Source organism: Podarcis bocagei (assembly GCF_964188305.1).
Source record: "Podarcis bocagei genome assembly, chromosome: 1".
NCBI lineage: Eukaryota > Metazoa > Chordata > Lepidosauria > Squamata > Lacertidae > Podarcis > Podarcis bocagei.
This window is the reverse complement of record NC_138125.1, coordinates 95,584,155-95,598,131: the sequence shown is the minus strand read 5'-3', so window position 1 is coordinate 95,598,131 and position 13,977 is coordinate 95,584,155. Positions and strand designations below refer to the sequence as shown.

The following is a 13,977-nucleotide window of genomic DNA, read 5'->3' as shown; positions in this document are numbered from 1 at the left end:
TGGGTTGCAACCAAGCCTGCTCTCAGGTTTCCCAAAAGTGATCGAAGATCGCCCCGTTCCTGTGCGAAAAGCGAAACGCAGCATTGTGGGTTATATGCTGTATGATACGGATGAACCACTAGCCATGAAGCCCAGGAAACTCAACATATATAGGTTTCATCCCATATATATATGGGATGAAACCAGCAGGATGGAGAGCGAAACATCAGTCTGCTTTGCCTCGTACAACGGACTGACAGCCAACAGTTTGCCCCCTTCCCCCCTTCCAGATCCGTGGAAACAACCCAAAGCCCAGCGCACAAAAAGCATCGTTGTGCCTGGAGACGGCGGCTTCTCCCTCGAAAGTGTCTGTCTGTCGTGCCAGAGGAGCGGCGGGGGGAGGGCAGGGGGGGTTGGGATATATATACAGAGGAGACGATAAGTGGGTTTGGTTTGTGGTGGTGGGTTTTTATTTTTGTCCAATAATTACTGGTGTGGGGAAACAATGTAGGGCGGGAAACGAGGCAATGAATCCGAGGGGGGGATCAATTGGGGATCCCTTTCCTTAGGGGAGCCCTCCCCCCCCAAAAAAAATACCCTCCCCCTGCTTCCCTCAAAACAAAGGGACTCCAACATCACACGCTCCGCAACGTAAACCATCACCCGAGATATAAACACACCACACACATCACCAAATCTCGCCTCCAGGTCTCGCCGGGGCGCTGGCAGCCCAGCCTGTCTCCCCAACCAGCCGCCGCCGCCGCCCCTCTGCTCTTTACCTGTTCGGAAAAAGGCATCCACCTCGGAATCGGGAACTGCCCCTTCCTCCGCTGCCCCCTCGGCGGGGTTCATGGCTGGGCTCGGGGAGGAGAAGCAGGGGGCTCAGCAGCAGCAGGCACGGCAGCAGCAACAGCAACGATCCCGGCGGCTGGGTAACATCCAGTGAATTGGGGAGGAGGAGGAGGAGGAGGAGGAGAGGAGAGGGGCGAGAGAGAGAGAGAGAGAGGAGACACACACACACACACACAGGCCAGGAGGAGGGAGGGGGAGGGGAGGGAGGGCGTGTAGGGAAGAGAAAGCAGGGAGGGGAGGGATGGAGGAGCCTTCAGCAGCAGCCAGCCCGGGCGAGCCCCATCCCTGCCAGGGGGTCTGCTGGGATCTTCGGCTACTGCCTGTCCTGGGGGGGGGGTCCCCGCCTCCTCCGCCTCTTCTTCTTACCCCAAAGGCGTGTACACACACACACACACACACCAGTAGCGCCTCACGCTGCGCCCGCCCCCTCTCCTCTCTATTGTTCAGACCTGCTCTCTGATCGTTCTCTCTCTCTCTCCCCCACCCACCTCCTCCTCCTCCTCCTCCTCAGCTTTTGCCGGCGATCCCCCTTCTCCTATTTGTTCCACGCGTGATACTCTCCCCCCACCCACCCAGCTAAACAAACAAAAACCCACCCACCCGAGGTAGGGATATACACAGAGATGACAGCTCAGTTTTCCCCGGGCGCCACCGCTACCACCCACCCGTCCCCCCGCACGACAACACCCCCATCTCTTTTTTTAATCCTCATTGTTGCAAAGCAGCTTTGGCAGGACTTCCTGAAAGGAGGCAGGAAAAGCTGGGAGGCGACGAGCCGCGTCAAGGGAAAGAGAGGGTCGCGTGCGCTTGAGGGAGAGGGGAAGTGCCCTGGGCGAAGATCAAAGGGGCTTCCTCTCTCTCTCTCTCTCTCTCCCCCTCGCCTCAATCCCCTTAGTTCGCTCGGGCCACCTTCCCTGTCATCGCTGCCTGCCTTTCTTTCTCTTTCTTTCGTTAGCCCACCTAAGCTCCTCTCCCCCTCCCCACCCTTTCCATCCTCTGATGATTCACCTCCGCTTGCCCTCTCATTATAGAAGCAGCAATTAAAATCCTTTCCTACTTAACCGGAAGAGTAACAAGCAAACAAGAGGGTGTAAGAGCTGGGCAACGTTCAGGTGTGCAAGGAAATCCACGGTGGGCAGCCAGGGAGAGCGACGGGAGGGGGTGTCTAGCTAAGAAAAGGGCAGGGAACTGGCTCCTGTTGAATTTCAGAGAGCGAGAGGTGGAGGGAGGCGGCAGGAGAGCGGCTCCACAGACGTCACTTTGGTAATTGTTGCAGACTGTTGTATCAGTTGGTTTCCAAACAATAATTAGGGGGCTTGACAGTTTCCAGAATAGGACCTGAAGTTCCATTTCTAAAGATGCCCGCAAAGGTTTGTGTGAGAGAGGAAGTGGAAAGAGAAAGGGAGCGAAAATACCATGTTTCCAACAAGTCACTCCCCCCCCCAAAGGATACTTCCAAGGTAGCAGCTTTGCAGCTTAGAATTCATAAGAAGAGCTGCCTGTGGCATCAACACTCTGCATCACTTGTTCTGCCCATTTCCACTCACTTCCTTCCCTTTCTATATCAAGTGAGTGAATTTCTGCCTCCTAAAGGCTCCCAAGATGATGCGTTTAGACAGTGGAGATCAATATTTTTATGAGGGTGGGGGAAGGTGCCTCTGTAGCTCAGCCAGGCCAGGATTACATGATGGAAGCACTTGGAAGTATAAGTACTCTGTCCCAAAAGACTCCATATAAGTACTAGTTGGAAAGATGCATACATATTTACGCAGGACGGAGTGACACTGGATAGTGTAACATCATAACAGACTCTGGTTTTTCTGTGTTTTATTCTAATCTTGCTCCATTCAGGTCAGTAATGTGTGCCATTGTAAAAAAACTACTGTTAGATTTCCAAAGCACTTGGATACCTTCAGGGGTTGTCAGATATTTGTACCCAGCTGGAGCATCTACCAGTATTTATTACAATGGCTTCAGAAGTATAACACCCACCCACGCCCACAAAAATATTTAGACATCACAGAAAGGTTTAGAGGTTGTGAGATGGGATCAAACATTTGCTTCTTGCAGCAGTATCCAAACTGCCTTGTACTATTTAGTAACAGTTGCCCTGGCTGTAGAGTTGGACACACCTTTCATATCTCAAAAACTGTTGTCTGGAGAAGAGAATCCAACCAGTGGTTGGTAGCATGACTGGCTGTTGTGGAGAACCATTGTAAAGACATGATCAAAAGACAAGACTGGGGTGATATACCCCCTTCTAAACTACCCCCTTCCCTCCTCCATTTGTTGAAATCGAGAATGTAAGCTGCTGGTGAGCAAGGAACTTGCTAATTTTGCTTATGCTATTTTATAAAGTGCCATGTACATAGATGCTGCTGCTCAATAAATAATAAGTGCTTGAGCGATAAATTAGAGGTACAGTAATTAAGAATGTAGGAATAACCTTGCTGGAGCAGACCAAAGGCTCATCTAGCGCAGCTTTTTGCTCCAACCAGACGCCTATTGGAAGACCACAAGCAGTACATGTGTGCAACAGCACTCTCCCTAATAAATAAATAGACTTCCCCAATAAATGCTCCCCTCCTCTTAATTAGCATATTCTGAATTCTCATAAAAGCTCCCCCACACACACTACATTTGCCTTATGAGAACAAGATTTACGGTCAGAAGCTATAAGCTTATGTCATAATAAATCTTAGTCTTTCAGGTGCCACAAGACTGTTAGTTTTCTAACATCCAGTCGTTGCTTGTTTTGCCATGTGTTCCTGTGTCACCTCCGATGTGAACAACATCCTAATTCTAGTCTCTGTCATGTTCCTGGCCTGCTTAACATAGCGAGCTCCATACACTGTGTCCAGTCTCCCGAGCTCTCCAGTCAAGCCTGCTCCAGGTACCAGGAGAACTGAGCTTTGGTGGGTGAATGCAAGGGGCAGGGCCTTCCCAATTATGGCAGCAACATTGTGGAATGCCCTCCCCAGGGAAGTCCACCTCGCTACATCTTTGTGTACTTTTCATCACTTTGTCAAGATGTGGTTCTTTTAGGGAGCACTTTGGAGGACAATGGCAATTATAAGACTTTCCTTCTGCAGCAGTGATAGAAAATGGCAAATCAGCCCGACTTTTTATTATTGCTTTTAAAAAATGAGTTTAGTTGCATTTTTGTATTATGAACTTGCATTTATTATTTTATTGCAAGTCACTTTGAGTTCTTACAGGAAAAGAAGATTGAAATAGATAGATCAGCAAGAATTCCACAATAACAATCAGCTTTGGTTGATCTTCCTGATTCGGCAGTACAGCCTGAGAGGCTATGCTGCACTGACATTTGCCTGGTTATACTCCAGGAATATCTGAGGCTGCCGGTGGGCTCCAGTCATTGCAAAATCTGCCCCTGAGCACAAAGGCCTCACTTCAGAGCCATGGTTTATTGGTAGAGCACATGCTTTGAATGCAGATGATCCCATATTCAATTCCTGACATTTCTAATTTAAATAAAAGGATCGGCTAGTAGGTGACAGGAAAGACCTTTACTTGGACCACTGTCAATCAGAGTGGCCCATCCTAGACAGACAAATGATAGTCTGATCTGCTATGACAGCATATTTACTGATCCTAAACATTTCTATATAAACAGGTGTGCCTTCAGAAGGAACTTCACTCACCACTTGCAGAGGGAGCAAACAGAGCAAAGAAAGACACTGTGAACTGTAAAGGTGCCATCCAGGAAAGGCATAATAGGCAGCATCCTTCACCATATTTCAAGCAACACGCTTTTATTCATTTGAAACACATGCATTTCCTGTTATGATTAAGTATAAATAAAAAATTAAAAAACTTAAACAATTATCTACAAATTAAGGTGCCACTCAATGTTCATGGGTGAACATTTTTTTGCACAGCAGGAGACTTTGGCAAGAACAATAAAAAGGTCCCCAAATTTCGTGCCTGACAGACGCCTCCCAAAATTTTGCCTTATTGGCAGTTCATCCACACTGTTCACTACCTGTTTCAATTCTTTTTTTTAAAAAAGTGTCTTCCCCCTGACCCTAGCTTTATTATCCCCCAAAATGCAATCCAGCCAATCACAGAAAATGATGTGAATGTGATGACATCATAAGGCCAAACAGCTACTGAGATTTAGCGCTGTGACGACATCATTGACGGCAAATGTAACCAATTCAGGGAGGTCAATGCTTTGTGCCTCTCTCAATCTGGATTGGCAGGGAGGATAAGAAGTGCAGTTGCTATGACAGCTGCTACTTCCTCCTCCTAAGTAAGATGGGCACAACTACACAACCCTTTTCACACCTACTGCTTAATACTGAATATATTAAACTTGCCCTTTCCCTTTTACCCCTCCTGCTGCATTCTGTTTTCTCCCTTCTTATGGCACCACCTGGAAGGATAGATAAATGTCGTTTACTGGACCAACATCTCAATAACCTTCACAACACTGCTCTTCAAATGAAAAAAGGATTGATTTAAGAGGCAATAAATCTGGTTGCGCTGGGTATATGAGAATGTCACACATGTGCTTGTAAAGGACTGCTGAGTATTGCTGCAGACCATGATGTGGTGATCTACTTCCCCATCCATGGAAGATACTGGGGAAGTTAGCTCACTGCCCAGTCCAGACCTCTTGAACTGATGCAGCTGTGAAGAAGGCAGAGGATGGAGGCAGAGCTGGACCAAGGAGAACCCAGGGAAGGAGAAAAGGCAGCTGGAAGGCATCCCATGAGAGATGAAAGTGGAGCGGTAAACCCCAGTGGGTGGTATCAGGAACAAACTATCACAGACTGGGGTGACCAGAGTGTCCAAGGAGAAAGGAAATTAGAGCAGAGGTCAAGTGGAGAACACTATTCCTAGCTATTTCATTACTTCATTATTTATTTATTATTTCATAAAATTTATACACCATTTGATTGTTAAAAAAAAAAACCCTCAAAGGAGTTTAAAAATTGATGGGGGGGGGAATCAAGAAAAATTTGCAAGCATACTTTAAATCATACAAAAATTATGATCTTAAAATAGATTAAAATTACCTCCACTTACTAAGCATCTGGGGAGGCTTGTCTAAACAAGAATGTTTTTAACAGAAAGCTGATGAGGGCTGTCTGAGGCAAAGGACAAGATGGTACTCCCCCTCCCCATTCCATGTCCAGAAGTTGTTCAGCTAGGGTTGCCATTTATCTGGCTGAATGTCCGGGGAAATCCGGACTTATGGCAGTTCATGCCGGCACTGCTGCTTTGGGGCAAAACTTTAAAAAGCTCAACAACTTTTCTGTCGTCTGGATTTTCACTGTTTCAAATAGAGTAACCCTAGCCGGGCAGCAACAGCATCCTCCTGAGAGCAGCAGTCTCTCTTAGGGGCCACATCACAAACTACATGGCCCTCACGGTTCTGTCCTCCAACAGCTCTCCATCATTTCTACTCTCTGCCCTGAAGCTGCGCAGAAGGTACTGTAGGAGCACAGCACACAATTTGTAATATAGGCAAACATTATATGCTGGACATATTTATATATCTGGAATTGAAGGAAGAAATCTGATGCAAAATAAACTTTTCAAGATTGCTTTTTTCTCTTGCTTTGTATTGAAATATAGAACAATGATTGCATTACACTGTGAAGGACTGCTGGTTCCCAAGTGCAGTAAGAACTACAGCTAACTGAATCTGACGATGCTTACTGGAAATCAATGTGAACCTGTCTTTTAAATTTGGATATTCCACAGTACTGATGAGATTCAAAATTATTCATTCCTTTATTTTTAATCCCTGTGTAGCTTTGGTCTATAGAACTGGCTGTGCTGGAAGGAGTATGCAAGAGTCTCTAGCACACTTTTCAAGCTGGTCATCTCCCCTCTCTGTATACAGTGGTACCTTGGGTTAAGTACTTAATTCGTTCCGGAGGTCCGTACTTAACCTGAAACTGTTCTTAACCTGAAGCTCCACTTTAGCTAATGGAGCCTCCTGCTGCTGCCACGCCGCCAGAGCACGATTTCTGTTCTCATCCTGAAGCAAAGTTCTTAACCCAAGGTAATATTTCTGGGTTAGCGGAGTCTGTAACCTGAAGCATATGTAACCTGAAGCGTATGTAACCCAAGGTATCACTGTATTGCCATTTCAGAGAATCATAGAGCAGTTGATGGTAACAACCTGCCCCCATTGTTCACTTTATCTGCCTAACCTGGGTTGCCAAGGGCTCATCCCACCCATCCAACACAAGGGACACAAAGGCCAGTTCAAAGTGAGACTGACCTGGCCCTCAATTCTTCCATTGCACTGATCTGGATCACATGACATGGTAAGTTAAACTATGGCTTAGTGAGACCATGCAAATGTGTATGCCTCCAGTAAGGAACTTTGTTCTTCCCTGGCCCTTTTTTACTGTTGCAAGGCTAGTTCTTGGCTACATACCATGGTTAGTGGGGAGAGAGCTTAGCCCCAAGGCCTAGTTGGGATTGCACACTATGCCAAACCTTGACTTAGATCTACAAAGCACTATAGTAAAAATGACTAAGGAGGAGAAAAGTGGCTGAGAGCTCCTCTCCCAGATCCTACATGTTTGAGCAGTCTTACTAAGCCATAGCTTGCTTTACCATGCTGTGCAAAACAGTTCACTGTGACTAGAGCTTTTGGCAAGAAACAGGCACTGAATGCTCAGCATTACCAAAGAACACAACCCGTTAACATAATAGCAGCTAGCCTTTCCTTCTGGTTATAAGTAAACTTTCATTGAAGAACCTTAGAATAGATCAGGTCAATGTTCCATCTAGTCCAGCATCCTATTCTCCCACTGGCCAACCAGATGCCTATGGGGAACCTGAAAGCACTGAGCTATAATGAGAACCATAAGCTGTCTCCCGCATAACAAAAACAATGCCCTACTTACAATGTCACAAAGGTTTCAGGTGGAATTCAACATTGTGCTCTTCCGGTTGTTCCATCTGCATAAGCATTCTTACTTGGTAGACAGAACAATTCCTCCTCTCTTCCCCCCACACGGTTCTAGGGATTCTCCTGACCCCCACAAAGCCAAATTCAGGGACATAGGGGTTGTGTAGTGGGGAGAGAAGAGTGAAAGCCTTGTTCTGCAAGTGAAAGTCCTTGAGAAGTCCTTGAGAAGTCCTTGAGAAGGCAATACCAGAAACATACTTACTGAGCAGGAAGATGGTATATACATGGAGTGTCAAGTGTCTTATTGTCAGTTTTTATTCTTATTAGTCATGTGCTCACTCACAGGACAATCAGTGTTCTATTTCCACACATGGAAGTTATTACCCTGAAATTAAAGCAGTTACTACCACCAGTGAAACTGTATGGCTTCAAACCATGTGAGCGTGCTTGGCAATACAAACCACTTTAAAGTTTAGTGTCACTGCTGCTAATTTTTTATTATCATCATCATCTTGCCCTTCACCCTAAAGTCCCAGGGTGCATGGCAACAATGAAAACACAATGTTAAGAACAGTTTTAAACAACTTACAATCACAAAAGTAAGGTGGGTATAGCTCAAGTGTCAAAAGCCAGGGTCATGTAGTAATAGTGGTCATGTAAACAGTTATGATGAATTAATGACACCAGAAGCCAGGGCTGGCTCTATCATTAGGCAGAGTGAAGCAATTGCCTCAGATGGCCGAGCCTGAGGAGCAGCACGCCTCCTGCGTCAAATAAGCTAGCCTACTCTGCACCTCCTAAGGTAGTTTGCTGCCCTCAGATACAGTGGAATATATTGTCCCATTAGCAGTGTCAGAGTAAGATTCAACTGCCAATCCAGGCAGATTGCGGGTGTGGAATTGGGCAGAAGGACCATCTTGTCCTTCACCTCAGGCAGCAAAATGTATGGTACTGGCCCTGCTAGAAGAATTCTGTCATAACCACTGTCAAAAGACAACTGGGCCATACTACTGCAAACTACCTCAAGACAAACATGAAAACACGTTAACAATTTGGAGTAGGATTTTCATCTCCATTAATACCAGCAAAGAAAATGGCTTTATTTCACATTGACAGCAACAACTTGAATGTAGTCACTTGTCACTCTAAAAGCACAAATAGGGTTCAGTTGGGACAGCAGTTTTGCTGTTGTTCACAAATGAGCACTTAAATTATTGAAAGATTCTTTTGTAGCAATCACTTATTTTTCTATAATCACTATAATGAATATTCGCATTTATGCTGCAGAGCAAAATACAAAGTCATAAAATTAATAAACAGAGGTACCGTATTTTTCGCCCCATAAGACGCACCGGCCCATAAGACGCACCTAGATTTTAGGGGGGGAAATGAAGGAAAAAATTTTTATTTCCCCCCCAGGTGCGCTGCGCTACACCAGGAGCTTGGGGCGTGCGGAGCTCAGCGCGCCCCAAGCTTCTGCGTGCCGGCAAGGTCTCCGCTAGCGTGGGAGAGCCGGCGCCTCTCCCAGGGCTAGCGGACCCCTGCGCTAATCCAGAAGCTTGGGGCGTGCTGAGGTCAGCGCGCCCCAAGCTTCTGCATGCCGGCAAGCAGTCCGCTGCCGCCCCAAGCCTTGCGCACCCGGCGGGACCTCCTGCCGGGTGCGGGAGGCTTGGGGCGGCAGCGGACTGCTTGCCGGCATGCAGAAGCTTGGGGCGCGCTGACCTCAGCACGCCCCAAGCTTCTAGGTGCGCGCAAGCAGTCCGCTGCCGCCCCAAGCCTCCCGCACCCGGCGGGACCTCCTGCCGGGTGCGGGAGGCTTGGGGCGGCAGCGGACTGCTTGCCGGCATGCAGAAGCTTGGGGCGCGCTGACCTCAGCACGCCCCAAGCTTCTAGGTGCGCGCAAGCAGTCCGCTGCCGCCCCAAGCCTTGCGCACCCGGCGGGACCTCCTGCCGGGTGCGGGAGGCTTGGGGCGGCAGCGGACTGCTTGCCGGCATGCAGAAGCTTGGGGCGCGCTGACCTCAGCACGCCCCAAGCTTCTAGGTGCGCGCAAGCAGTCCGCTGCCGCCCCAAGCCTTGCGCACCCTGCCTTCAGGGCGCCCGACGCTCCGAGAAGCAGGCTGCTATCCGCAGCCTAGACATCCCTGCGGGTCCTCCCACAGGGCTGCCTGGGCGGCGGAATTGTTCCCGAAGCGTCGGGCACTCTGCCTTCAGGGCGCCCGACGCTCCGAGAAGCAGGCTGCTATCCGCAGCCTAGGCAACCCTGCGGGACCTCCCACAGGGCTGCCTGGGCTGCGGAATGGTTCCCAAAGCGTCGGGCGCTCTGCCTTCAGGGCGCTCGACGCTGCGAGAAGCAGGCTGCTATCCGCAGCCTAGGCAGCCCTGTGGGACCTCCCACAGGGCTGCCTGGGCTGCGGAATGGTTCCCGAAGCGTCGGGCGCTCTGCCTTCAGGGCGCTCGACGCTGCGAGAAGCAGGCTGCTATCCGCAGCCTAGGCAGCCCTGTGGGACCTCCCACAGGGCTGCCTGGGCTGCGGAATGGTTCCCGAAGCGTCGGGCGCTCTGCCTTCAGGGCGCTCGACGCTGCGAGAAGCAGGCTGCTATCCGCAGCCTAGGCAGCCCTGTGGGACCTCCCACAGGGCTGCCTGGGCTGCGGAATGGTTCCCGAAGCGTCGGGCGCTCTGCCTTCAGGGCGCTCGACGCTGCGAGAAGCAGGCTGCTATCCGCAGCCTAGGCAGCCCTGTGGGACCTCCCACAGGGCTGCCTGGGCTGCGGAATGGTTCCCGAAGCGTCGGGTGCTCTGCCTTCAGGGCGCTCGACGCTGCGAGAAGCAGGCTGCTATCCGCAGCCTAGGCAGCCCTGTGGGACCTCCCACAGGGCTGCCTGGGCTGCGGAATGGTTCCCAAAGCGTCGGGCGCTCTGCCTTCAGGGCGCTCGACGCTGCGAGAAGCAGGCTGCTATCCGCAGCCTAGGCAGCCCTGTGGGACCTCCCACAGGGCTGCCTGGGCTGCGGAATGGTTCCCGAAGCGTCGGGCGCTCTGCCTTCAGGGCGCTCGACGCTGCGAGAAGCAGGCTGCTATCCGCAGCCTAGGCAGCCCTGTGGGACCTCCCACAGGGCTGCCTGGGCTGCGGAATGGTTCCCGAAGCGTCGGGCGCTCTGCCTTCAGGGCGCTCGACGCTGCGAGAAGCAGGCTGCTATCCGCAGCCTAGGCAGCCCTGTGGGACCTCCCACAGGGCTGCCTGGGCTGCGGAATGGTTCCCAAAGCGTCGGGCGCTCTGCCTTCAGGGCGCTCGACGCTGCGAGAAGCAGGCTGCTATCCGCAGCCTAGGCAGCCCTGTGGGACCTCCCACAGGGCTGCCTGGGCTGCGGAATGGTTCCCAAAGCGTCGGGCGCTCTGCCTTCAGGGCGCTCGACGCTGCGAGAAGCAGGCTGCTATCCGCAGCCTAGGCAGCCCTGTGGGACCTCCCACAGGGCTGCCTGGGCTGCGGAATGGTTCCCGAAGCGTCGGGCGCTCTGCCTTCAGGGCGCTCGACGCTGCGAGAAGCAGGCTGCTATCCGCAGCCTAGGCAGCCCTGTGGGACCTCCCACAGGGCTGCCTGGGCTGCGGAATGGTTCCCGAAGCGTCGGGCGCTCTGCCTTCAGGGCGCTCGACGCTGCGAGAAGCAGGCTGCTATCCGCAGCCTAGGCAGCCCTGTGGGACCTCCCACAGGGCTGCCTGGGCTGCGGAATGGTTCCCAAAGCGTCGGGCGCTCTGCCTTCAGGGCGCTCGACGCTGCGAGAAGCAGGCTGCTATCCGCAGCCTAGGCAGCCCTGTGGGACCTCCCACAGGGCTGCCTGGGCTGCGGAATGGTTCCCGAAGCGTCGGGCGCTCTGCCTTCAGGGCGCTCGACGCTGCGAGAAGCAGGCTGCTATCCGCAGCCTAGGCAGCCCTGTGGGACCTCCCACAGGGCTGCCTGGGCGGCGGAATGGTTCCCGAAGCGTCGGGCGCTCTGCCTTCAGGGCGCTCGACGCTGCGAGAAGCAGGCTGCTATCCGCAGCCTAGGCAACCCTGCGGGACCTCCCACAGGGCTGCCTGGGCGGCGGAATTGTTCCCGAAGCGTCGGGCGCTCTGCCTTCAGGGCGCCCGACGCTCCGAGAAGCAGGCTGCTATCCGCAGCCTAGGCAACCCTGTGGGACCTCCCACAGGGCTGCCTGGGCGGCGGATATCTTCCTGAAGCCTGGAGAGCGAGAGGGGTCGGTGCGCACCGACCCCTCTCGCTCTTCAAGCTTCAGCGAAAGCCTGCATTCGCCCCATAAGACGCACCCAGATTTTCCCTTCATTTTTGGAGGGGAAAAAGTGCGTCTTATGGGGCGAAAAATACGGTATGTATAATCTGTCTATCTCCTTGATGGGCTGATGCTTTTATTCTAGGGCAAGGGTTTCAAGTATTTTTCACTTTGGGTATATCAGTCAAAAAAGCTAAAATGCAGCACTTAGGATGGCTCTCAGTGACAGCTTTTAACATGAAGTATCAATAAAAAGCACCATAAATATATATGAAAAGGTCAAAAAGAATAGGCCTTGTTTTCTTGCAGCATCAGCAATCCCCCACAAGTAAATTCAATAAAATCCCCATACTGTCTACTTCTGGAGTAGTTCTATTGTCTTCAGTGGAAAACCTCCAAGACATGCAGTTTTTATTCCACAGTTTCATGCCTTTACAATTGCCTAACTGGTAGCCACCCTGTAAAAACAAAGACTTTTTTCATAACAGTACACAGTCCTGATGAATTAGCAATACCTTTCTATGGAAACAATTGCGAAGGCCTTGGTTTAAGTGGCATATACCGTATTTTCCGTCTATAAGACGCCCCCATATATAAGATGCCCCCTATTTTTGGGGACCCAGATTTAAGAAAATGGGGGGAGATGGCCCAGACTATAAGACACCCCCTAATTTTTGACATTATTTTTTAGGGGGGACCTAGTCTTATACACAGAAAAATACAGTAATTACTAAGAACACCATGCTTGCCAGGTTTTATATATCACATAGTTTATTTAATAAGCTACATTTGCAAAGTAAGTTAAGACATCAGCACGCAAGAAATGAAGAGATCTGGCAATTCTGAGAGGCACTGGATGGCTATGACCTATCAAACACAGAAGAATTTGGTTCTGAGTAAATAATAACAGTAGGATTATGCTGAAAAGCTACAGTCCTATGCACACTTGGTAGTAAATCCCACTAAATTCAGCACAATTTGTTTCTGTAAATAACCCTTCCACAGTTCTGCCAAGCTAGATTATGAGAAGAACTGAATAGAAGAGTACCAGATAGGTCCTTGAGGGTGAGAGGCAACATGTAAGGCCTAACTAGTAAAGAATAACAATTTGTCTTTAAAAGCACTACCAGTGTTGCAAAGTCTTTAAGTAATCATGAGCTGGACTCTGCTAGCTTTGTGAAACAAGGGAAGATGCCTTCCTTCACATCTTGCTTTTCTGAAGGAAACTTGGCAATGCAGGACACAAGGCCTCCTCACCTAAGGGAGGCATTTTGGCAAGCTTTTGGGCAAGCTTTTGGGCACAGTTTCATGATATCCCTAGCAGAGATGCAGATTGCAGTTTAAGGGCCAAGGGGGGAAAAGCTATTCTGGATGGTGAGGGATTCCCTTCAAATATGAGAATTGGGAAATGAAGCCTACTTTCTACAATAACTTACTTTGATGTCATGCCAGCACTATGCAAAAGCCTTTTTTTAATTTTCTCAGGCATGTTAATTTGTGCGTTTTTACTGTTGATACTTGGGTTTTAGCCTGTTCTCTTACTTGCTGTTTGATTTTATCGTTGTTGTTTTATAAAGCTTTTATTATTGTTTATTTGTGCTGGTTTTTTATATTTTACTGGAAGCTGTAAGATTGTTTTTGAAGGATGACGTATAAATACTTTAAAATAAATAAACAGATGAATGCTTTAGATTTATTAGAGAAATAACAAGGTGATTACATAATATCAAATCTCTCTAGGAAGCTAGTAATAAATACGGTGTAAGTAAGGGCAGATGCCATGTTGGACCAAGAAAGCAAAACACATGAAAGAGATGAGAGACTTCTAGAAAGTCAAAGTACAGCATTTGTCCATCATGCTTCCACTGCATGTCAGTGAGCATGGAATCAAAGGCAGTCATCCGAGTAAACAGCACCCCTTCCAAGTGTACCCCACTTCTCCTCAGAACCCTTTGACCTTTTTCTGTAACTGCTCACATCC

At 49.7% G+C, this 13,977-nt stretch overlaps 1 protein-coding gene across 14 annotated transcripts in view; it reads right to left on the bottom strand.

Moving 5' to 3' along the window:
* KALRN (kalirin RhoGEF kinase) overlaps nt 1-13,977 on the bottom strand; it is a 501,553-nt gene that overhangs the window by 475,347 nt on the left and 12,229 nt on the right. For 3 of the 14 annotated variants that reach the window (XM_081188036.1, XM_081188037.1, XM_081188038.1), the window contains exon 1: nt 759-950. The exons of 10 other annotated variants lie outside the window; for them this stretch is intronic. In XM_081188036.1, the coding sequence (XP_081044162.1) occupies nt 759-831 (73 nt within the window). In that variant the 5' untranslated portion in view covers nt 832-950. Of the gene's footprint in view, nt 1-758; nt 952-13,977 lie in introns of those variants that run through there. One more of the 14 variants, XM_081188030.1, reaches the window with a different exon arrangement.